The sequence below is a fragment of the Squalius cephalus genome (assembly GCF_949319135.1).
Source record: "Squalius cephalus genome assembly, chromosome: 8".
NCBI classification, from domain to species: Eukaryota; Metazoa; Chordata; class Actinopteri; order Cypriniformes; family Leuciscidae; genus Squalius; species Squalius cephalus.
The window spans coordinates 8,853,207-8,878,181 of NC_137129.1; the positions used below are offsets into that span (position 1 = coordinate 8,853,207).

Sequence of the window (24,975 nt, forward strand, 5' to 3'; positions counted from 1 at the left end):
ACATTGTAGGCTTATATTTATGCACTCCCTTTTTTTTTTTTTTTTTTGGATTTCAGCTTCTCTGGGAAATGTTTGAATGCCGTAGTTATGATTTTGTTATTTAATTTTGGATGTAATAAAATATTGTCATTTTGTTTTGCATTCTTAACATGCTATGCTTTCTGAATCTCATAATTATATTTGGCTGCAGAGAGAATTTACATGTAATGATGGATTAGCTTTGTCTTGTAATCACAAAAAATGGATTTGTGGTCGTCACAGCTTTTGCTCTCTTTTTTTTTTTTGGGTTGTGTGAAGATGCGTTTATATTTTTAGGTTTATGAGCGAATTGTGAAAATTACTTGATCATTTGACTATAAACTGGTTATTGTGAAATGAGTGTTAACAACTAAATTCAGTTACGTAAGCAATATGCTGAAGAGAATGTGTGTTCAATCTGGCGTTGTTTTGTACATCCCCACAAAGATAACTGCACTGGCTGTGAGTGTTTGAAACAACATAAAAAATTAAACATTTCCTCCTTTGTGGCAAGTTTGGACTCTTTTCCTCCTTTATGGCAAATTTTGTAACTGTAATTGAGGTATGTTCAAACTGAGAGTAGAAAGCCTGCAGACCTAATGATCAAACTTACGCTCTCAAAACATGTGAGGCTCATTTTTGGATTAAAGACTGAAAAACTGGTTGTAAAATGAATCAGAAATACAATACATTGCTTAATTCATCCGTTATATTCACCTTAGGTACATTGTGAATTACATTGATAATTACATAAATAATTAAAATTTTACAACACATTTTAAAGGTTCGGTGCAAGGTTATTAAGTAAAACTAAAATATTAAAACTTCAACTTAAAGAAAAAGAGACAAAAAAGACTGAAATAAGTAGAAGCACAGTAAAAATCACTAACTGGAAATAAATAACTAAAACTTAAATAAAATAAAATAAAATCTAAATAGTAATAGCCTACTTAAAAAAAAGAGTGACAAGCACCTACCAAAATGACTAAAGTTCAAAATTAAAGCTAAAAAAAAAGCTAAAAATATTCAAATTATATATATATATATATCTTTGTGTGTGTGTGTAATTTTTTTTATTTTACATGAACCAGTGTTATATTAATATTTACTACTAATAAAAGAACACTGGTTCAGGCTTCAATTCAAAATACCTGAACTGAAAATACCAAAAATATGCCAACACTGCCCCCTACTGTGCGTGTGCAACATTGACGTCAGCATGTTTGCAGCAGTGGCGTAAAGAAGCAGCGTCTGGTTTACGGCAGCGGTCGTAAGTGAACTGTGGGCCTGAGGAAGGTTAAAGTGACTCTGAACCGAACGGTCAGTCTTTGCATTTACAATTTGACAGCTTTTGTATCTTATATGGGACGTTTATAAATATAGCAGCTCTAATATAAACATTTAGCTGTACATGCATTACATTAGAATAAACACATTTGGCTGTATCGTTATCTGGCCTGCCGTTAGGCTAGCAAGTTAGCCAACAGCAAGACGACGATTACCAAAATACTGCTTGTTTATTCCACACTGATAAAGTAAACATGTGCAAATGTTAAATATAATATTAGCCAATTGCATGATCTGACAGATCGCTTGTTGTTTTTAACGCAAGCTTATTAATGTCCCGTTACTAGTCATAAACATTAACTAGGTCGTTCAGCAACTCTCTTTAATAGCCAAAACGTTTATATTAGTTGAAAGCACAATACGTATCTGAAGGCACATAGCTGTAATATACGGAATAATAATTTAGGCATGTCCGCTGTCAACATGCATATAATAAACAAGTTGTGGAGAGACTGAGTAGTTGTATATAACCACTTTTTGTTTTACTTAAAGCCATGAAGTCAAAATTGACCATTCTTTATTTTTTATGGGATTTTGCAGGATTTCTTATTTATGATTTATCCTTGAAAATCATATGATTATATGTGCCCTCGTAATCTTTAATCAAAATAACTTCCCCTCTCTCTTGAAATGACATCTCTTCTCTGATGACGTGTTTACTGGCGCGAGGGCGGGGCAACCTGTCAATCACATGAGAACAGCAATAGCAAGCCACTACGATCCAATCAGTTCCCGTCCAACATTTTTTCTCGTTTAGAAGCTGTTTCACTCATATTACATTGTCACAACTGGGAAGAAAACACTATCGCAACTTCTGTTTCATGCTGACTTTAGTGCCTGAAATAAACATTGAGGTGTAATTTATTTTAACAAAAGTGTTTGTTCATTCATTGTTTTTAGCCAAGATTGCATTATTTTTACATAGAATATTTCAATTCATTTCCTAGAATCATGCCGTTCATTGACCTCCAGTCAAAGCTCGGGATTAACCTGGACCAGTGGCTCTTGGCTCAGAGTGGGGAACAGCCACAGAAGCGGGCGGCTCGCTGTCATGCCTTCGAGAAGGAGTGGATAGAGTGCGCCCACGGCATCGGCCAAACCCGGGCCAAAAAGGAGTGCAAGCTGGAGTTGGAAGACTTCTATGAGTGCTTGCACCACCGAAAGACTGTAAGTAAATTCTGAAATATTCAATGTATTTGAGGCTGTTCACATTACTAACATAATTATCACTCCTTACAGCAAGAGCGCTTATATGAGATCCGTCAGCAGAAGAAGAAGATGATTAAAGAGGGAACTTACACTGCCCCTCTGCACCACACGGGCAGTGAAGATGCCCGGCCGTGAATTCACCAACCCCAGACCCAATATACAATCACTCGCAACACCATCATACTGTTGTACAGTTCATTTCTTGCTCATGTATTATAATATTGCTGTATCAACATTGTTTAATGTTCAAGAAATAAATATAATGATTCCATGTCATTGGTGTTGTCTATAGTATATGTTATATTTAGGGTAAATATGCAATACAACTCTTAAAGGGATAGTTTAGCCAAAACTGAAATCTTTTGTTATCCTTTACTCACCCATATATCACTCCAAACCTGTATGGCATTCTTTCTTCTGCGGAACATTAAAGAAGACATTTTCAGATATATTGCTCCTCCATACAATGGAAGTCAATGGTCACCAAAACTGATTTGTTACTATTCTTCAATATATCCTTGGGAATCTACTCCATAAAATAATTAGTTATATATATACACACTAACGTTCACAAGTTTGGGGTCAGTAAGAATTTTTTTTTTTTTTTTTTTTTTTTTTTGGAAAGAAGTTAAAGAAATTAATAATTTTATTCATCAAGGACACATTAAATTGATCAAAAGTGACAGTAAAGACGTTTATAATGTTACAAAAGATTCTATTTCAAATAAATGTTGTTCTTTTGAACTTTCTATTCATCAAAGAATCCTGAGAAATAAAATGTATGACGGTTTCCACAGAAATCTGAACTGTTTTCAACACTGATAATAATCATAAATGTTTCTTGATCATCAAATCATCATATTAGAATGATTTCTGAAGGATCGTGTGACACTGAAGACTGGAGTTATGACGCTGAAAATTCAGCTTTGATCACAGGAATAAATTACACTTTACTATATATTTACATAGAAAACAGCTGATTTACACTGGAATAATATTTCACAATTTGTACTGTATTTTTAAGCAAATAAACACAGCTTTGGTGAGCAGAAGAGACTCTTAAAAACATTAAAAATCTTAGCGACCCCAAACTTGTGAACGGCAGTGTATATATATATATATATATATATATATATTAGGGCTGTCAAAAGATTAATCGCGATTAATCGCATCCAAAATAAAAGTTTGTGTTTGCATAATATATGTGTGTGTACTGTGTATAATTATTTTGTATACTCACACATGCTTGTATATATTTAAGAAAAATGTTGATTTTTGTATAATTTATATATATAAAAAATTATATTTATATATAATATAAATTATATATAAATATATACAGTATATGTATGCAAATATTTCTTAAATATATACAAGCATGTGTGTGTATTTATATATACAAAATAATTATACACAGTACACACACATATATTATGCAAACACAAACTTTTATTTTGGATGCGATTAATCGCGATTAATCTTTTGACAGCCCTAATATATATATATATATATATATATATATATATATATATATATATATATATATATATATATATATATATATAAATGTATAATATAATTTAGTTTTAGATATAGTGGGGTGGGGGAACTGAAATATCATTGCAGATTATATTTTATGTGTTTTTGAATTTGTAATTTATACTAGAATTTATATATACATATATACACACACACATGGTTATGGTGAGTATATTATGGTTTTAAAAATGTTAACATTATTTTAATATTAGTAATTCGTTCATCCCGTGCTCCCCTATAAGTTTCTGAGGCCCCCTGCTTCAGAACCACTGATATAATGCATTCAACTTGAATTCATTCTTCAGGTAGTGCGAAACCGTCTGATTATCTGTATTGTACCGTGGTACAGTTTATTTAATCTGTCTTTGAGCCTGAATTGAATTCAACTGTCTTTAAGTGGTTTGGTAAAGCTTCCCACGGGACAGCGTCCAAATGAAAGCTTAATATGAATGCATCAATCCATCTGACATCCCAATTACATTACTAAGCCAGTGGTCCTGACAAGATTAGTTATTTGGTATGTTGGTCAGTGGGTGGCAGTAACAAACCACTATTTTTGAGCTTCAATTTCCTTCAATTGATGATTTAAACTAATAAATGAAGCATCAATGTATGATGCTCCAGAGAAATTACTTTTATATTACTGTGACTTTTATGCAAAGCCTAAGCAATCGAATGGGAATAATTGGGTGAGCATGGGTCATAAACTGCCTGAATAATTGAATGAGGATGGTTCATAAATTGCTAGATATTTCTGTCGAGACGCTTAGAACAGTTTGCCTGAGCAAAGTTCAAATGTAAAGTCTGGTACGAGTGGGATGAAGACGTGCCGACCATCACATGGGTTCAATTAAGCCTGTTTAAGGTTAAAAGATGGCTTTATACAAAATGTCACTGTAAGATCTAGTCCATTTTATATGTTGTTTGGCTTCACGTGATGACAATCTTTCTAGAGTTCAAATTTGGCAAAGTTATCCACAGGATGTCCACTGTATTTTTAGCAGGGCTGTGATGGTTGTGTTTGATCAGTCCAGCAGCAGCAGTTAATCCTTCACTGTCACACTGAATTCCACTGCAGATCACTGAGGACACACAGATTCTTCACCACAGATTCATTATGGATTATACTTTTATTAGTTTGGTAACACTTTACAATATGGATCATAGTTACTTAGATACGATGAGCTAAGAATTAATAGTTCTATAGCATTTATTTATCTTAGTTCATGTTAATTTCAACATGTACTAATACATTATTATTCAAATCAAAAGCTTTGTTAACAGAGTTCATGTAATGTGAAATAGCATGAAAGACTATTTTGTAATAACTAACATTAACTAAGAACAAATGTACTGCGCATTGTTAGTTAATATATTAACTAATGTTAACAAATAAAACCTTATTGTAAAGTGTTACCATTATTTTTTATGTTTTGGCCACATACTATGATTTAACTAATGTTCTAATCTGGTTTGCTGTTTTTAGCTGGTCTTGCAACCAGGATAAGCTGTTCTTCATCTGATCTAGCTGGTCAGATCAGAAGAAGAAAGAAAAAGAAAAAACTTTTACCAAAAAACGTCTTAGACTGGTTTAGATTCTTATTTTTCAGCTGTGTTACATAACGTTTGTTATATTACAAAAACACATTTAAAATTTGTCTTTGCATCCTATGTTGCATTAAGAAGAATTTAGATGCAAGCAATGTGTGAAGCATCCTTTTCCCTGTACTGTTATATGATACTAAAATAAAATTCACATTGAACTGAGATTATTAGATTGAACTAATGGGAATTTTGATTTAATATATTAGACTTGGTCTTATGGTTTTCATATAATGCTTTTAATAAAGTATTATTAAAATCATCATCCTCAGTAAAGAGGGTTTGAACTGATGGGAATTTTGATTGAATTTATTAGATTTAGTCTTATGATTTTTATATAATACCTATAATAAAGTATTAAAATCATCATCATCATCATTTAAAGAGGGTTGGGCTTAAGGGTGGATGAGAAAGGAGAGAGTGAGGAAGAGGAGGAGGGGGCTGGAGAAAGAGAGAGCGGGAGAGAAGGAGGGATATGAAAGGAGGGGAATAGACAGCCATTACCGAATCACAGTCTCCATTCTGCTCTTCTGTCTACCGGGTCGGTGCGAAACGGACCGAGAGTCAGTGTTTCCCTGGCCGGCTGAGAGGCGTGTTTGTCGGGATTGAGAGCAGCGCATCCCCGCCTCTGTCACCCTGCGTGCGGGAACGGGCTCTGCCGTTATACGGTAAGAAGGTCCAAATGTCCGTCGTTACTCTGTCCGACAGCCTCGGGGTGTGTGTGTCTGACAATAATCGTTTTTTACACATGTGTGTCACCATCTTAGCTTTAGTTTGTGCTTTAACGTCTCATTACTGAACGCTGAAATATCATGTAAAAAAAAAACCTCAAGATTTTCTACAAGCATCCTCATTTCCATTTAATAACCGAGCATCGGAAGTGCTTTTCTCTCTTTAGAGAGCGAGCCGAGGTGTTAATTTTTCTCGGTTATTAATTACAGATAAAGGTGATGATTTATTCATTTCACGCCTGCATGAATGGACCTTTATATATAGTCCGTTATTCAGTGTGTTTGGACAAAGAGGCTCTGCACACCTCTGTGGTCACTCTCCTCGATTTCACCACATTACAATCTCTGATGTGTGAACGAATCGTTCTTGAGACTCGGATCTTTTCGTAGTGAACATGGTGGTTAGAGTAAATTAACTTTAATAATGTAGCCTACCTACATTCAAACATTTTATTTAGATTGAACAAACTGATTTGTGAGCTGAATCCTGGATGCAACACACTATTACGCCATGACCCTAAAAGCGCAACGCTGAATTCGATTCCTTGAAGAACCGATTCGCGAAATGTGTCGGATTTTCCATCATATGCAGTAGCACTGGAAGCCTACGTGTTGAATGAAGGGGCGTTCCTAGGCAAATATGGATCCATGCACATGTCTTTCCCTTCAATTGTGAATATTCATTCATTGATCTCTTCCAGGGAGAGAAGTGAACAAAAGGCTTGTGCTCAATAAGTTTACATAATCACATGCATTCCTGGTCTAAAATGTGAAAGTACAAGGTTGGGTGGGTAAAAGCTATTTCTAACAGCCTCCACAGATGGCTTTCTGCCCTGTGCTCCTGTAGAAGATGCACATACACCATGTTTGCTGTGTGTGTAGCCATTTGCATCACCTCATTTACAAATTTAGAAGTTATGAAGTCTACGGTGCCACTACGTCTTGCAGTTTTTGTGATGTGATGTCTAAATAACAATAAATTACATGATGTCACAGCTGCGACAAGTCAGAAAGTTGCAATTACGGCTTTAAAGCTGTTGATAATATCTTTCATTTCTTAATTTACATCACATTATGGCTATAGTCACTACTAGCACACATTGCACTGTTTGTATAACATCAGTTTTACATCTCTAGGTTCCTGACAGTTAGAGGCCTTGGGCACTGGCCCCATTGGCCTGGTTTGTAATCCATCCTTGATCTGATCAAATGGGGCTTATTGTAGCTACTGCCCTTGGCAAACATGCAAAACCACAAAAAAATAGGACAAATAGTGTCTGTGATTGCGGCCTGTCTTGTGATTTCTTTAATAGAGTTGATCATATTTCACCCAGTAATTAAAATGCTTCTATCCTTGCAAGCAGGTTTCACTTTGCATTTGTCTATCTCTGGTGTTGGAGATGTTTCCAGGTCAGAACTGTTCAAATAGATCAGTAGTTCTCAACTGGTGGGTCGTGACCCAAAATAGGGCAACGGGTCTTTCTGTGGACAGCAAGGGAAAACAAAATAACTATAACAAAATGAATCTAATAAAGGTTCTTTATCGACAGGTCCCATGAAGAACCTACAGCATGGAACCAAAAGGTTCACTTGCAACAAGAATAAACATAGTTTGTGCTGACCATGGTAAATTGATACATTTTAATGATTGTTTTAAGGATACTCTACTTAACATCCAATGTAAAATATGTGTGCTGAAGCATAATTAATTGTGAGCCCCTAATACTATATAAAGGCATAAACTGATGCTCTAACATACAGCTTGACCACATGCATTACGTCCAGATTAAATGTCACGTTTTCTGTAAGAACTAATACCTAAATGGCCACGATGCTCTGAATAATGCAAAGCCATTGTTCATTGCTATGATAGGATCCCCTCCTCCATTAATGTTCCCAGCAAGTTTCATTATTGAGTGAGTGTGTCTATAGTGGTGTGTTAGTGTTACTCATAGCAGATGCTTCTTTCCTCATTAGTGAGCATATCTTTGCTCACATTGTATAAACACCAGCAAGAGAACAAATGCCACCAACCTCTGTTCCACAAACTTAAAATTTCTCTCGAAGGGAAATGGAGCAGTGGCGCAATATTAAAGCTGTTCTTGGACGTGCTTGGCGAACGTTGTGGGAAGCCCGACTCTTTGTGCAAACGCAGAGCCAGTTGCAGAGAGACTTTAAATCAACACAACGGCTCTCTGTCGGTGCATTGGGTGCATTCAGCTGTTGTGAACTTACTTAGTGTGGTGGTGGGACAGAAATGAGTGATGAAATAATGAAAAAAGAGAGCTGTATTTTCCTCCCTTTTCTTCGCAGGCATAATGACATAGCAAGGTTTTGAATACAGCATTGCCTCTATTTATATCTGCTGGCTGCCACTGAACCACCATGCTGTCAGGCAACAGCGGGATGGCAAAGAGATCTTGCTTCAGCAACATGGTTTCTAGTGAACTCCTGCTTTTTAGAAGCAGTAAAGACAAAGCTCAACACATGGTTGTACGCAGGGAATGTACACTTTCACATTATAGACTTCACATTATAACGTAGAACATTGCATGTATGTATTTGTCACACTTGTATCCAAAGTAAACCGCATTGCATTTGAGGGGATTATCAGCTTATGCATTTCCTGCACTGTAAAAACTCATTTTTTTAGATAAAAAAACTTTTTATCTTCTGTCAAATCAACTTAGTTAATGAACGTGATTCAGATAGCATACTGTTTTTAGTTTCTATTTATTTAACCAATCTCATTTGTTGTATTAACTCAAATTTTTAATTTCAATGAACTCAAAACCAGGTAACTTACTTTTTTAAGTTAAACCAACAATTTTTTTTTTACAGTGTGGGAATCAAACCCAAGATTCATGGTACCATGCTCTACTGGTTGAGCTACAGGAAAAGGTGCTCTTGAAGCATGTAACATAATATTATACAAATTAAATGTTAAATGTTGAGAAAGAACTAATAGTAAAATAGCCACTCTTTGTAATGAAGAAAAAAGATTAATCAAAAGTAAAAAAAAAAAAAAAAAAACATAATGAAAAATAAAATAAAAATGTAATTTGGCAATGGCATAGTGATTTATTATTTAAAAATGTATTATGAAATAGGTACTAGGAAAAAAAATCATCGAAAGTAGGCTAAACATAAAAAATCGAATAGATTATCATAAATATAAAAAGTTATTTGCCATGATCCTTTATTATTTTACTATTTATTAAGGAAATAGTAATATTCAAAAAGTTAAAAAATGAAAAAAAAAAAAAAAAAAAAATGTGTGAGCCCCCTCTCCCCTCGGCTCAGTTTGTAGGCTACACCATAGAAAACCCACTCATCACAGGGCCTGGGACAACACAAGATTCCCGGTTGTATCCCCTGACAATGGCTCTGGTATCATTTCTAGTCAATAAATCAAAGCATTTCTCAAAAATGATATGAGTTTTTATGAGGTTTTATATTTGATTTTTAAAAATATATATATTTTACAAAACACTTTATTTTCTTTATTTGTCATTGACTCAGATACTTAAGTTGATTGAGAATTTTAGCAAAAAATAATTGTATTTATTAATACAGTTGCAATTGTACAATTATTGTATATATATATACTGAGATTTATCTTAGATCTCAGAGTAGCCATAGCTCCTCTTGCAAGCCTTTCATAAATGACGTGATTAGTTTGGAAAGGGGAGCACATCTTGCTCTGAGCTCACTTGTATTGATGAGTTCAGCTCATGTGAAGTAATGTGACGGACAGGAACCTACTCCAGCCCCCATGGGTCCTATTCCTTCCAGCTGATCACAGAGGAATGCACATCAGAGAGGTCTGGCCCAGCCAAATACAATGTCCAATACTGATCAGGACCTGTTTTAATAGTACTGTGACTGAAAAGAGATTTCGATCCGCCTGCCACTTTTCCTTCTCATCATCATTGTTGAAGTGAGTCAGCGATGTTTACCTGATCTCCAAAAGCATCTGCCATCATCTCTTTTACTTTCATTTTATTGCAGTGTTCATGTTCTCACAAATCCTGCATTATTTTGGACTCATGTTCTCTAGTATATATAGTAGTATGCTGTCCTGAATAGCCATGTGGGTGATGAATTATGCATCTTATTGAGTTTCTTACATGCTTCTCTTTTTGTCGTGACCTTATTTCTGTTTCCTTTTTTTCCCCTGCTACCCCTCATATCCCTCCTCCCAGCCCCCTGGCGAGATGTCTTCCTCGGATGAGGAGAGCCTGAGCGAACGTTCGTGTGTGAGCGAGCGTTCGTTCCGCAGTGAGAGGTCTGGAGGCTCTCTCTCGCCCTGTGCCCAAAGCACAGCCGGGCCCAAAGGGGACACTCTGCCATGGAACCTATCGAAACATGAGAGACGTAAGCGCAAGAGCCAGGACTCAGTGCTGGACCCCGCGGAGAGAGCGGTTGTGCGAGTCGCAGGTAAGAGATTTGACTGAAATTGTGAAATGTTTGTTCAGAAAGAGTTCTTCAATATTTAAAGGGATAGTTCACCCTAAAATGGAAATCCACCCTTTTGTTCCAAACCAGTATGATTTTGCTTCTTCTGAGGAACACGAATATATTTTGAAAAATATTGTGTTTTGTCCATATAATGAAAGTGAATGGGGTCCAAAACAACATTGGACCCCATTGACCTTCATTGTATAGACAAAAAAGTTTTGTTTTTTTATGATATCCCTTTAAACACAATAATGCAGTCACTTTAAATCTAATGTAGAAATTAGACTTACTTATTGAGCAAATGGCCCTTGTTTTGTGTGCCCTGAGTCATTTGATTGGATACAAAGCAATCTGGCAACTGACTAAAGTTGGAAAGGAAGACATGTAGTGGTTTTTAGATATACATTAGTGTTCAGCATTGATGCATGCAGCTGCATGTGGATCAAGCTCTGTGAAATAAACTGTCATTTGGCTCGAGTGGGAGAAGAGAGGCCAAATGTTGGGAGCCAAACTGTTTTGAGACCCTTTTTAGTCACGCTGGCTGTTGCATAGCTTTTCCTGCTGATTTCATTACTCCTGACAGACCGTGTCTGTGTTTCTAACCAGTTGCTGGATACAAAGAGAAAACTGGCTAAAGTGAAATAGATTTCTTTTTTGTGTGTGTGTGTGACTGGGTATATATGCAGTATATATCACTGTTTAGGTTTCTAAAACGGATGCAAGGATATCCAAGGCACATCTGGAAAAGGCTACGGCCTCAACAGAGGTTTCTCTGCCAATCCTAACCTCACATTTTTATGACCATGTGTCGGGCTTGTCTCCCTCCAGATTCGCCTCTGTCAGACATGATCTGTGTTTGTTCCATCAACGTTTGGGTCTTTTTTTGGTCTGAGATTCTTGGTTGTTGTTATAGGAGGATGATGGCTGAAATTGTCTAAGCTTTATGAATTTTTACATAATTGTAAGCCTAAAATATATAAGACTTGACAGCAATAAACATCATTGAAGTCTACATATGACAAGATGTAACTCATTTGTAATTTTTATTTTTTGGATCTATTAATTCATCTAAAAATACATTAAAATACACACAATGACTTAACTACAGCTCTTCTGTGATGAGCATGTTTTTTTTTATGTTTAAAGAAAAATATAAAGTAAAAAATATCAGGGTGAAACAGCTGTCATGATAAATAAGTAAGAAACTGATTAAAAGAATGAAATTCTTGAAAAGAAAACTAAAACTTTCTGTAAAAACTAAAAATAATATTGTAAAAAAAAAACTGCTTGTCAATATTTAAAAAACTTTAAAAAATATATATATAACATGCAGAAAAAACATAACACAGGAAATTATATAATTGAGAGCACCCCTGCAGACCCTCATAAATATGCAATAAGTATCTTAAAATATTAGATAATCTGAACTTTTTTAAGTTAGTTCAGGGAATATACAGTATATATATATATATATATAGATAGATAGATAGATAGATAGATAGATAGATAGATAGATAGATAGATACATATAGATTAGTGCTGTCAAATCAATTATCACGATTAATCGCATCTAGCATAAAAGTTTTTGTTTACATAATATACTGTATGTGTGTATATATTATTATTATATTATATATATATGTCTGTGTGTGTGTATATACATGTACACATAAATATATGTATGTATAAATATATGTGTGTGTATATACAGTATACTTTTATGTTAGATGTGATTAATTGATTAATCGATTTGACAGCACTAATATATATATATATATAGTTGTGAAGCTTTAGCCAGATAAATGTAAGAACAACAAAGAACTGTGATGTATCAAATCTGTATGCTTTAGTGATTGTTTATTAGTATTTCAGACACTTAGTATGGAGGTAGAGAGGTGTCTAGGGGCCTTCCAGGGCCAATCACTACTTTTCAGGCAGCTCAAAGGGTGACTCAGCCTGAATCCCTCAGTTCCCTTGTTGCCATGGGTTACCTGTTTCCTTTTCCAGTCCCCCTTTAGTTTCCATGGCTATGAAGTAGGAGGGAAAGGGCGAAAGCCCGAAAAACAAATAGTGAAGTACAGTTAGCGAGATCGTTTGAATTTCAATTTGAGTTTGAGAAAAAGAGAGAGTCCTTGGTTGAACTAAATGACCGGGAGACTTGAATTGGAATTTAGAAAATGAAAAGACAAGAGTAGTGAGGAAGGAAAGGGCAAAAAAGGGACAAAGTTCAAACAGGAGGTTAAAGGGGAAGAGTCTTGATGGCATATTAAAGGGACGAGGTTAGAGAGACAATGAGCATGGAGGGAATAACTGGAAGGAAAGCAGGTGTGTGTGATTTACAGCACTTCACTCTTGGAATGCCATGCTGCAAAACAGTTATGACAGTTGCCTAGAAAACATAGAAAGTTTCCAAACACAAACAGCTCTATGCACACAGATCTCAGCTCTATCCACCTTTCATTTTGTGTGTGCGTGCAGGTGAAGTTCAACCCAAGCTGCAATCCAAAGGCAATAAATTAGCTAAATCACAGCGACGACAAATACGTTTCAGGCTGGGTGGCCGTTTACTGTTGTAAGTGATGTCTGAATCAACACAAACCCAAGAAAGAGGATAAGAGGCTGATGGAGCCATAACTTCACACAGTTTAAATGCGGCATGACGTGCAGTCACAATGGAAAAACACTTTTAGAGCTTCCAGTCAAGATTTATTGTTGTTGCCCACCTACAGAGTACGAAAAGAAACAAAATGTGTTTTTTCCATTGGAAAGACAGTGATACATGTTTCATCTTTTCAGATTCATAATATATTTTCCATCATCTAATGCAATAATAAAGTTAATAACAAAACAAATAAATTTAATCTTCAGCAAGTCTCAAAATGTAAAGTAGCATTCAACATGATAATGATATGTTTTATTTTTAATTTATTTAGACACAGTAATATGGAAATTATTATCAGCCACAACATGACAATAATAATTAGTTTATCAGTAACGTTCAGAATTTTATCTGTGCATCCCTAATGGAAGTTTGCTTTTTGCCATTGGTTTATCTTTTATGAGCCTCCTAAATCAGAGCAGTGAACTCCATTATTTTTGCATATTGTATAAGGTTAGCTGTTTGGCAGAGACACATTTATGTGGTTAAATGTAAAAGAAATGTGCTAGTCAAATTGCAATCCGATCGATCAAGCGTTTTAAATGACTAAGCATAAATAGGCCCTTAAGAGCTTTTAAATGTAGACTAACTGTAAATGCTATAAATGTAAAATGATACCCTCTTATTCAGAGCTAGATGAGAAAAATATCTTATTAATATACAAATCTGACTGTTCCACTGTCAATGAACCAAATTGCATCAGACATAATCTAATCATAATCAAAATCTAAGTTAAAGATGTATCTTCTTGCACGGGCATTTAATTAATCTAAACTGTTTTATCTGGTATCTTTGTATTTATAGTTTATCTTTTTCTCTTTCTCATCTATCTTAGACTTTTACTCTATAAAGCACAGTGGTCAACTCTTGTGTTTATTTGTGCTATATAAATAGAAAGAAAGAAAGAAAGAAAGAAAGAAAGAAAGAAAGAAAGAAAGAAAGAAAGAAAGAAAGAAAGAAAGAAAGAAAGAAAAAGAAAATCCATAATAATGGCGAGCCTAAAAATATTGTGCTTTTAAAAATCATTTTTGTGATAATTCCACCTGCAAGAAATGAAAATAAGAATTACATTACAGCTATTTTAAAAAGCAAAAAGAGATTTTTTTTAATGGAGCTAGAATATGTTTCAGTGATGAGCTCTTGCTTTATATAATTATGCGTAATGTGCCTCAGTTGTGTGTGTTTAGGGACACATGGGGCCAACAGCAATATCTGCTGTCAGGCAGTTGTTAGGGTCATGTGTGCCTGCCAGGTCTCACACGCAACTTTGTTTGTGTGCAAGTGTGTGTGTAGCTTTGCTGTATTATTAGTAGAGGATTGTGGAGAACTATTGCTCTGTAGGAATAGATATTTCAATACACTCTTTAAAAGCATTTGGAACTAAACTTTCGCTAGTAGGAAACTTCACGAACTTACATGGATCTACATCTATTCTCAATATATGGGATCCCAGCACATGCAAAGGAAATAGGTCAGATGATGTTTACAACAGTAGCTTGAGAATGAGATAAAAGCATGCTATCAAATTGACTTTCTTTTTATGTTGAGCTAATTGACTGAGGGGATTCATAATTTGAGAGAAATAATTTGACGCCTAAGCAATTTGATTTATTCAGGGACAAGACTATGTTTAAAGCAAATATAAAGTAAATATTCATGATTTATTCTTTGTTCAACACATCAAATGGGGTTACTGTAAAAAAGATAATTTATGATTAAACTGGCAATACATTCAGAATTTCCTCTGTTTCAGTTTATTGAAGTGGTCAGTTCTTGGATCAACAGTTCTTGGCCTGGGTTTGAGTCTTGTTGTTAAGGTTTGGTCTAAGGGGTCTTTGTCTTGATGTGGGTCTTGGAAAGTCTTGAAATGACTCTTTGCAGCAGTTAGGTGGCAGTGCACTAGATGATCATGTGGGACAAAAGCCTATCCACTGATACTTGAGTACTGGGACAAAAACAAGCTACAAAAAATGTCTATATATGAAAGGAAGTATTTTGGATATTTTGTTCAGAGGTATTGACCTATTTCTGGATTTCCAGCTTTTTCCATTTTCTTTGCCCACCACTCAATATACAGTATTTATGTACATTTAATATGTATCAGATGCACAAATAATGTGCCAAAACATATTATAAACATTGACAAATGTAGCATTCCCTTGAATTGAGACCACTGATTTTTGGCTCCATCTATTGAATCATCACAGAAAAGTCTTATGGTATTGACAAAAGAACCATATTTTGCATATCACACATATTCAATTCAGTAGACAATTTATTTTCTGTTTTTTGCTCAATACTAATATGATCTGCTTAAGCTTGTGTCGCAAGGCTGCCTTTGATTTTGCCTGATTTTATAAATGGTTTCTGACCGTGTTTATAAAATGTAGAGACACAGCATTGACAATTTATAAAAGGTGCATCTTTAAAACTGTTGTAAGGACATAGTTATTTCTTTAGTAGTTCTGCAATAGTAGTTTATTTTTCCCCCTAAAGTTTATAGGCCTAGACTGAGTATATGAAACAAGGGTAGTGAGTGATGCACCTCTCGGCTTGAACCGGTCGGGGGCGACAAAACCCAAGAATGAGACCCAATAACATCAGCCATTGTCACCCTGAATTTCCTGCGCTGGATGTGCCTGGCGTGGCTGTGGAAGGAAGGGAGGGATGGAGGAGGAAAGCGCAGGCACTGCGGGAAGAATAGAGAAACCTGAACCCCATTCGCACTGGGGAAAATAGAGGGAGGAGTGAGACACACGCCGTGTGATTATTATAGACGCGGCCATTACATTGAGCTGCACGGATGGAAATAAACACATTATAAAGCTGGTACCGGCGAGTAAAGAGCGCATCGGCAAAGGAATATAAGAAGCACCGTCCGGATACCGTTTCATTGAGGCCTCATATCTGCTTTCGGAAGGAGCCGAACGGACCGCCCACCGCACATAGACACACACATACTTGAGAAGCGCACACATATAAACCCAATCACCGGCCCGCACGCGCTACAATGGACTTTAAATACGATAACCGTTGGGATTCTGATCTAAACCAATGAAATATGGGTTTATTTATTAGTACATCTAGATTTAAACCTTTTCAGGCGTCTAACCTTAATATATGAGAAGGGATATTTACTCTAAAGATAGATATTTACGCATTTTTATTTATCTAATCTTGTTTTGACCGCACATTTAGGAACCGCCGGTCCAGAGTAGCTTTGTTTCACTAGATTTATTGAATTCGCCGTGTTTACGAAGACCAAATATAATATAATACGCGTTAGAAACATACTGAAACGTGAATAAGTCGGTATCTACTGTGGATATTTACCGCAAAACGGACTTGACAGCTGTTGTCGGACGACCGGGTTCCACCGTCCTGGATTACTCCATCAGCGGGCCGCTGTGAGTCGGCCAGCGGGAGTGAGAGACGCTATGGCCGGCTTCATCCCGGGCTTACTCCCGGTGAATCACTCCCAGGAGAAGGAGTTCGCACAGGCGTATGAGGATGTGCTGGAGAGATATAAAGGTAAATGACTTGCTAAAGCTCCGGTTTGTTGTGTTGTTTACTTTGGGAAAAGTATGTATGCGACTGTTGTAGCTGTTATGTTGAGCTTTATATTTGCTATTTGTTGTCAGTTGTCCAAGGACACTGGACATGGATGGTGGGTCTCTTTTCCCATGGGTTTGTGAAAGGGCAGAGGACATCTAGTGCTTCTGTGTAGTGTTATATTCAGTGCTGTGAATTATACATTTTTAATTCTAAAGTAATTTTAAGTTATACTTTTAGAATTAAAAGGAGATTATTTTCCCCCTAGGGGCCACACTAAATGGTAATTTAATTAAACCCCTTTTCTGTCCAGTTGTCCAAGGCTATCCATTTTTTCACACTGCTGTCAGAGCTGGTTTAATAGTGTCCCAGCTTGTCTTCTATTCTAGTCCACTGATGTCTGAGCTTGTCCTTTAGTATGACTAGTAGTTGTGATGCCTTGAGTTTGTCCAGTATTCATCTACTGCAGGGGTTCCCAAACTTTTTTTGTCAACTGAAACCCTTAAACTTAAACATTTAGCCTACTTGAAGTATCTGAGATTAAGTTGATATTTCAATGATTTAACAACTTATTCCAACGTTCATGATTCTCTGATGTCAGTTGATCACACTGGGGTTTTAGGAATCCAATCAAAATGAATTATCATAATAAGAATAATGATCTATATTATTATTATTATTAGTTTAAAAAAACTCAGATGAAAAAAAATTGAATATGAAAATTAAGCCACAAATTACAATACTAAAATAAATAATTATTTTATTATTTTATTATTTTAAATAACATCTGGCCAACATTATGTTCTCAAAGGCACATTAATCTAACAGCATGTCGCTGCATTTACTGTGAACTGAGCAGCTCTGAGATGCTGAAAACACTGGACCATGCGTGTAAATGATCACAGTGTTGTGCTTCACTCTGAAACAACACACCAGACTATATACTTATCTAATTAAATCACAGTCTCTGATTTGATAATCACACTTAAGCTGTATCGCAATTTCAGTTTATTTTGATTAAATGATTAATTGTGCAGCCCCATTGACTTATTTCCTCAAGAACCCCTGTTTGATTGAGAAACCCTGTCTAGTGAGCATGTCCAGTTGTCCAGAGTCAGTGAAGGATGGTGCTCAGATGGACAGCAGTGAACCCCTGAGGGCCTCAGAGGGGCTGCTGCTGTGTACATAATGACAGTGTTTCTGTCAAATATGAATACCAAATATTAAATTGACCGTGATGGGAATATAAGGGAGTGATGTCAGTTGACTCGGAGAGCATCTGTGATGCAGCCTTGATGAAAGGGCCCTTTTAATTATTGATTATTGTAATGAAATGCGATTCTGTTGGAGCCTTTGGGACAGGGGCCTAAGATAGCACCACGAGTTCTATTTTATAGACTGTGATCTTAATGGATCCTTTGTAACTGATCATCTGTAAAGGAAAAAAAAAAAAGTGCTTATCTTTGTGAAAAGGCTTTGATATCAAAGCAAGTAAAGTTTTTTTTTTTTTTTTTTCTGTGTTATTTAGAAACATAACCATTGTCCATTAGAGACACTACAAAATCACCTCTAATAATGCCTTATAAAAATGGAAGCTCAGTTGATGTAATAATGCACCAAGCCTCTCCCCTCACACTGTATATCTATTCAAATGAATGTTTGTTCAAATAAATTAATTTTCTTTGACGTTTCGAGAGGCTAAAGAACAAGGCTAACATGAGCATGAGTGCTGGCCTCCACAGAGTGTGTGGTAAATCAAGCTTAATTAATTGTATGCATTACACCCACATTACCCAACAGAAAATTTCAAAGTGGTTGCCAAGGGAGTTGTTTTATTTTGATGAATGATGAATGAAAGACTTTGATAAAGGGCAGCAAGATCTAAACTTATGCAACCCTCAACTTCCTTCTCTTATTCTATTTATGCCTTTCGTTTATTCTTATTCTTTATGTATTGACACAAGCAGCCTTCCTCTTTTCTTCCCAGGCTAGCTTTGCCAAAGGTCAATAGATTTAGCTTTATATGCCCCACTGGCATTCAATTGGATGTTTAAGCTACTTGACCTATACATGATAATACAAACTTGTGTTTCTAAAAGCGTAAGATGCTTAAATAGTTTTGTTAATAAATATAAAAGGGGTCCATGACTGAATTTCTTTACTAAACTATTTAAATTTAAAATTATTATTATAATTTTTTTGTAAATGGGTGACTGGACTGCATATTCTAAAGGCTTAAGATTAAATGCTTGAAAATAGTTTTGTGGACTAATATAAATGGGTCTGCAACTAACTTTTTCATTAATAATTAAAAGGTTATTTAATTTTGTGTGTGTGTGTGTGAATGGATAAACTGGAAGGAAGCAGCAAACAAGTGTCCACGTCCAGCATACACTGGAAAAAGCGTCCCAGGATGCACCTCATGACATTGGTTGAGCGTGAACTCAAATGCAGAAGTGTTAAGATTTTTTTTTGTTCACTACATAATTTTTTATTTGATTATTTTTAAAATGTGGAAAATATTAATAATAATGAGTAGGTGTGTCCAGACCCTTGACTGGTTGTGTACATTTCTTCAAGTATCACATGATGTTTTCAGACCATGAGATCATTTCAGTATCATCAAACTTCCCCCATGTTTGCTGTGAAACAGGAGCGGTTACACTTAAACAAATGTGTGTATATTACTGGATGTTTGTATAAAGCTTTCAGCTGCGTTACTTGTGGCAGTTTCATGAAGAATAGGAGGGGAAATGTGAGAAATGTGGATTTGGTGGCTTGTTGAAGGTGTCATTTGAAGCTGAAATCTGAGCCGTATGCATGATACAGGGATTGAATAATTCAGGGGCCTCTGTATGCGAGTGCACGTTTGTTTATAAGAGGGCGGTGGTTATTTGGACCATATTTATAGTTGTTTTTCCGTATGTGTTGTTAACTGAAAACAATAGCAGGATATGGATGACCGACTGGTTTCCAGAATGAGACAGAAGCATGAGTCGGGTGAAAACGGACTCGTTCAGGAAGCACAGTGATATACAAACCACAGCGGTTGCAAATGTCTGAAATGGACACAGCCCTGGTGCCAAACCATGGTCAGATGTCACTCAGTGTCTAAACCGGACTCGACCGTTGTCGCGTCGCACCAGCTAGAAGCTGTCCACGCTGACTGGATGCGACAAAACGGCCGGTGCAAATCCATTTGTACTTTGAATAAGAAGTAGCACGAGCGCTTGGAGTACTTCAGAAATACAATGGAGAACTAGTTTACTGTCTGGAATTAAACGTGTCGCGTCGCGCCATAACCAGTGTGGACGGCATCACTGATTGATTCTAATAGGCTTTATTTGCTTTTGTCGCGCTGCTCACATCTGAGACACGGTGAGACACAGTTGACATCCTGGAGACGTGCAAGGAGAAATATTAAATAGTCAGTTCACGCCAGACCAGAACTGATTTGCAAGATTATGCACAAGTAAAATCCTTCATGAGATGCATAGGAAACAGGCTCTTTTATGTCCAATGTAGATGCTTGTCACTGAAGATTTTATGCCATATCCGGCTTTGACTCATGTCCCCCACTCAGTTTTATTGGCCTTTGGCCTATTCACCCTGTGCTGCCTGATCCCAGTGACCCTCAAACACAAACACTGGCTTCACAAAGTGTGTTTGTGTGTGTCCGTTTCCTCTTGTGAGCCAGAGGAAGTGTCAGTTTGGAAGGAAGCCTCTTTTAGCTGTCTCGTCAGTTTCTTTGTTTGTGCTGTAAACACCAGAAAGAGGTTCCAGCAGTTTTTTGTTCGAATACTTTTCATGTTACTTTGATTGTTTTTTTTTATTATTATTATTTTGAAAGCTAGTTAGTCATGCCTGCAAACCTCTAATTTTAGAGATGAAAGTCGAGACAGATTTTTTTCTTCTATAATGTGACTTGCATCCCAATGAAACGGATTATCGAAAAAGAAAAGTGGCAAGTCTGTTGTTTCACCGGAAGACTGAGTTATGACATTTTGATGAATAATTACTAGGTCAAAAAAAAAGAAACGCATGCATGGATGAATTGATCCCGCTAAGGTCAATAACATGCATTTAGAAAACAGATAGTGTGAAATTTATTTCATGCCGACTTTATCTGTAAGGTTGTAACGATCATCCTCGATCATCATGCATTAGTCTACTTCTGCTACAGATGTTGTGCTACAATTTTTCTAAGGTATTTTCACCAAAAAAGCCCAAAACTAAATAATTAATTGATTAGAAATGATGCAATATGATTTGATCCTTTCAGACAGAAAGTCCCAAAAACAAGTGTTTGTCTATTGAACCTTCAACCATTTGCTGGTTTGGAGGGTAAATGTGAGCTTGAGGCGGTGCACGGAGGCAGACAAATAATCGAGGATAGATCGTTACAACTGTATTTTTCCACGTGGCCTAGTTTCCCCTCAATCCTTGTCAGTCTCCCTCTCACGGTAGACTGCGGTGACCATGAGAACATGCAGCCTCGGCCTTGACTTCTGTCTTTCCCCTCCCTCTCTCCCTCATTCTTTCTCTCTTATTTCCTCTCCTACTGCAACACTGCAGAATTTCCTTCCTTGCACTTCCTGTTTGGGCACATTCTGCACGGCACCTGACTGTGTCAGTGGGGGAAAAGCCTTCAGAGGCCCATCCTCTTCGGTTCAGGATGTTCAGTGACATGGCGGAGGCGTTCCTCTGTGAATGCTCACTTGACATCCTTCCTATGTAGCAGATCTTTGTCCAGAGTACAAATGAAATATTAGTGTCTAACATTTTTGTAAGAAATAATGTTCTGAAAAGTGAAAACGTCATGCTCATTCAGAAGGTATTCTGGCTATGTTTGGAATGGAAAACTAGTATGCTGTTTGGTTGAGTGCAGTATGTGTAACAGAACTAAAGGATAATAAATATTTCAAATAACATTTGGGAACATTGTTGCCAGTTAACAGCTAAATATTGCATGTTTAATTAAGCAAGCGTCTTTCATTTATCATCTTAGAAATACATTTTAATACTGAGAGATAGAATGGCTACTTACTGTGAAATTTCTTACATTTTGGCAGAACTGATCAAATAATGAAAAAAAAAAAGTTACATTTAGAAAAATTGCCATGCACTATTTTTAATCCATAAGTAAAACATTGTAACGCAAAGTGTTTTTAATGGTACTTTGAAGGACGGTTTTATGAACTATCTGGGCTACAGTTGTTTCTCTCTGTAAAGTTGGCATGCAATTCATCAAAATTCACGTAATCTATTTTGTAAATGCATGTTATAGATCTTACTTCATCCATGTATATTACTCTCACTTTTTGTTTTAAATAATTTTGACCTAGTAATCTTATAGAATTCTTTACTGTGGACATGTTTCTAGTCCACAGAAACATGAAGAAATCCTGTAGAATCAAGATGCGTCGGTTATCATCACAGCCCTCTGAATCGTGATCGAATCGTGAGGTGCCTAGAGATTTCCATAGGAAAAACTAATTATTCAGTAAATTATTGAAAATGTTTGGTTAATGCAGCCTCTGATTGGGTCGTCCATGTATTTTCTGCACACAGAAAACACAAAATAGCACAAGTAGTATAGAACTGGGCTATTTTGAACATACCCTTTATCTCTTCCCTGTGTTTTCTTATTTTGTATCTTTCTCCTTGCTATAGTCTGGTCATCTATTTAAGCTCTTTGTCCTGTTAGTGCATTAGCAAGTCTGCTGCCCCATTCTGCAGGCCTGTGAAGGGCTGTTGCGTAATCCTCAGCTGACTTTAAAGAATACCTTTAACTCCTGCGGTGACTTACTTTTGCACCGTATTCACAAAAACTTTTGGCAGAACTGTGTTTGACATGATTCCTCTTTACATAATGTCTCTAGCCCTTTTTACCCTGACCTCCTGCTGGGGTTGAGTTGGCTGTGAAGAGCAGTGCTGGTGGGCTCTGGGTCCTGAGCTTTCAAGACAGTCACTGATGATTCTCTGTGGCAGGGAGTTCAGTTATGAGGCTGTAGCCACTGTTCTCTTGTTCTGGACTCCACCAGACACAAACACACACACACACACACACACACACACACACACACACACACACACACACACACACACACACACACACACACACACACACACACACACACACACAAACACAAACACACACACACACACACATTGCTGTGTTTTACCTCAGGGGTTGCTGCCAAAAAGAAAAACAGGGAGAATGAGTAGGAGCTGAAGAGCTGTTTTTGAACAAGGGTGCAGTAGAAGATGAATGAATGAATGAATGAGGTATTTATATAGCCAAATAGAAAGACTGAGATCAAGAATCAATCGTGAAGGTTGTGTTAAAAGCATGAGACAACACTGGCTTGGCGAGACATGGATTTATTAGATTGACAGAAGGCCTGCTCTTTTTTTCCTTCAGCACACAAAGCAGATGACATGCATGCTTTGTGAAAGTACACACACAGTGTGAAATCATCCTACCCGGAATATCTCCTGCTGTGCTGTTTTTGTCCAAGTGCAGCACTTTTTTATATTTTTTTGTTGAAGATTTATGTCTCTAATAGACTAGTCCCATGCTCCATTTGAAGAGTTTTCTGTATTCCTCTTCTTTTTTCTTGTATTGTCTGGACAAAATCAGACAATACAGTAAATTCTGATTACACCATCCGCTTGTTAAGTCGTGACGTAGGGAATACTGTTTTTGGGTCCAAGCATTCATTTGTTTCAATTGAGAATACCATCTCAACAGCCATGAGCACTATTTATTCATATCACACTTTTAAGCTAAGCTTTAAAAACATTACAGTGTACATACACAGTCTCCAAGCTCGTGGCGTCCTGGACACCTATATTATTTTGCTTTTGGTATCTAATAGAGTGCTTGAACCCTTAAACGGTGACACAGTGTCAGACTTAAACGGATAGCATGCAATATTATCTCGGACCTATCAATTAATATGGTAAATTGGAAGTGAATCTGTTTTTAATGAGTAATTAATGACAAATTTAAAACATTAAAATAAATATCTTCTCATGTTTCATGCGACACTGAAAACCTTGCAGCTCCTTTATTCAAGTTCATATAATTTTGTCCTCTATTGGTGAAATGTCTTTTCACTATTTGAATTTTTATTATTTTTTAACTTTTTGTGCTCATGATGAGAGTTGATTATTAGATTATGTACGTACATTTTTTTTTTTGTAGTTTATTACTTTGAGCAAAATATAAAAATGGTCCATACTTTTCATAAACCCTGGAATGTTTTCTCAGTCCCATGGCCTTCTATGTGCCGTACATGTAGGTGTCTAAATGTAAGGACATGGTTGGTACATGACGGAAATAACTGTTCCAAAAAAAGTATTTTCCGGACCTCACTGGGAAGGAAATAAAGAGACTGGATCTCTTGGAAGTTTAATTGAATACCCCTGCATGGTCTGGAGTGACTGTTCATTGACTGTAAAGCAGACATAAGCTGTTAAAATGAGATTACGTGACCTTTCCTTATCCTCTTCGTCAGGTGCTGGGAAGCACCTGTTTATGTGTGTGTATTCACATCACTCATATTCCCCTGCTCTTGAAAAGAGTGTGTACATGTGTGTGTTTTTGAAGGACAGTCCATACAGAATCTTTCCAGTTCTTTTAACTCTATCTGCCGTCCTAACATTACCACCATCTCTTCAGGAAGGGTGGAAGTATGCGAGTGCTTACTCTTAGAAATGAAGTTTATCTGAGCTTCAGAGTAGCTGATTTGATTCATGCTCATTAATAAAGTTCAGTTTGGAGTTTAAAAGGCTTGAAGAGTGGTCTCAATGATTTTCAATACTTTTATTCAGCAGGTAGGATATTTATTA

The 24,975-nt window shown here is 36.4% G+C and overlaps 2 protein-coding genes across 7 annotated transcripts in view; both read left to right on the forward strand.

Annotated features, from left to right (window-relative positions):
• Positions 1 to 1,222: 1,222 nt before the first annotated feature.
• Positions 1,223 to 2,850, forward strand: ndufs5 (NADH:ubiquinone oxidoreductase subunit S5). The gene is made up of 3 exons (XM_079879417.1): positions 1,223 to 1,338; positions 2,313 to 2,532; positions 2,605 to 2,850. Exons 2-3 carry the CDS (start codon positions 2,317 to 2,319, stop codon positions 2,707 to 2,709), a joined length of 321 nt encoding a protein of 106 aa, XP_079735543.1. The 5' UTR covers positions 1,223 to 1,338; positions 2,313 to 2,316; the 3' UTR covers positions 2,710 to 2,850.
• A 3,272-nt stretch (positions 2,851 to 6,122) lies between these two features.
• The window catches only part of macf1a (microtubule actin crosslinking factor 1a), a 172,741-nt gene continuing 153,888 nt past the window's right edge, over positions 6,123 to 24,975 (forward strand). For 3 of the 6 annotated variants that reach the window (XM_079877826.1, XM_079877827.1, XM_079877834.1), the window contains exons 1-2: positions 6,154 to 6,383; positions 10,652 to 10,886. In XM_079877826.1, coding sequence (XP_079733952.1) covers positions 10,664 to 10,886 — 223 coding nt within the window. In that variant the 5' untranslated portion in view covers positions 6,154 to 6,383; positions 10,652 to 10,663. Of the gene's footprint in view, positions 6,384 to 10,651; positions 10,887 to 16,210; positions 17,098 to 24,975 lie in introns of those variants that run through there. The other 3 variants (XM_079877828.1, XM_079877830.1, XM_079877833.1) reach the window with 2 other exon arrangements.

Excerpts from the sequence above, each read along its gene's own strand:
- ndufs5 (XM_079879417.1), top strand. The coding sequence starts at position 2,317 with ATGCCGTTCATTGACCTCCAGTCAAAGCTCGGGATTAACCTGGACCAG. Across the intron at positions 2,533-2,604 it reads GCTTGCACCACCGAAAGACT|CAAGAGCGCTTATATGAGAT; the intron begins GTAAGTAAATTC and ends CACTCCTTACAG.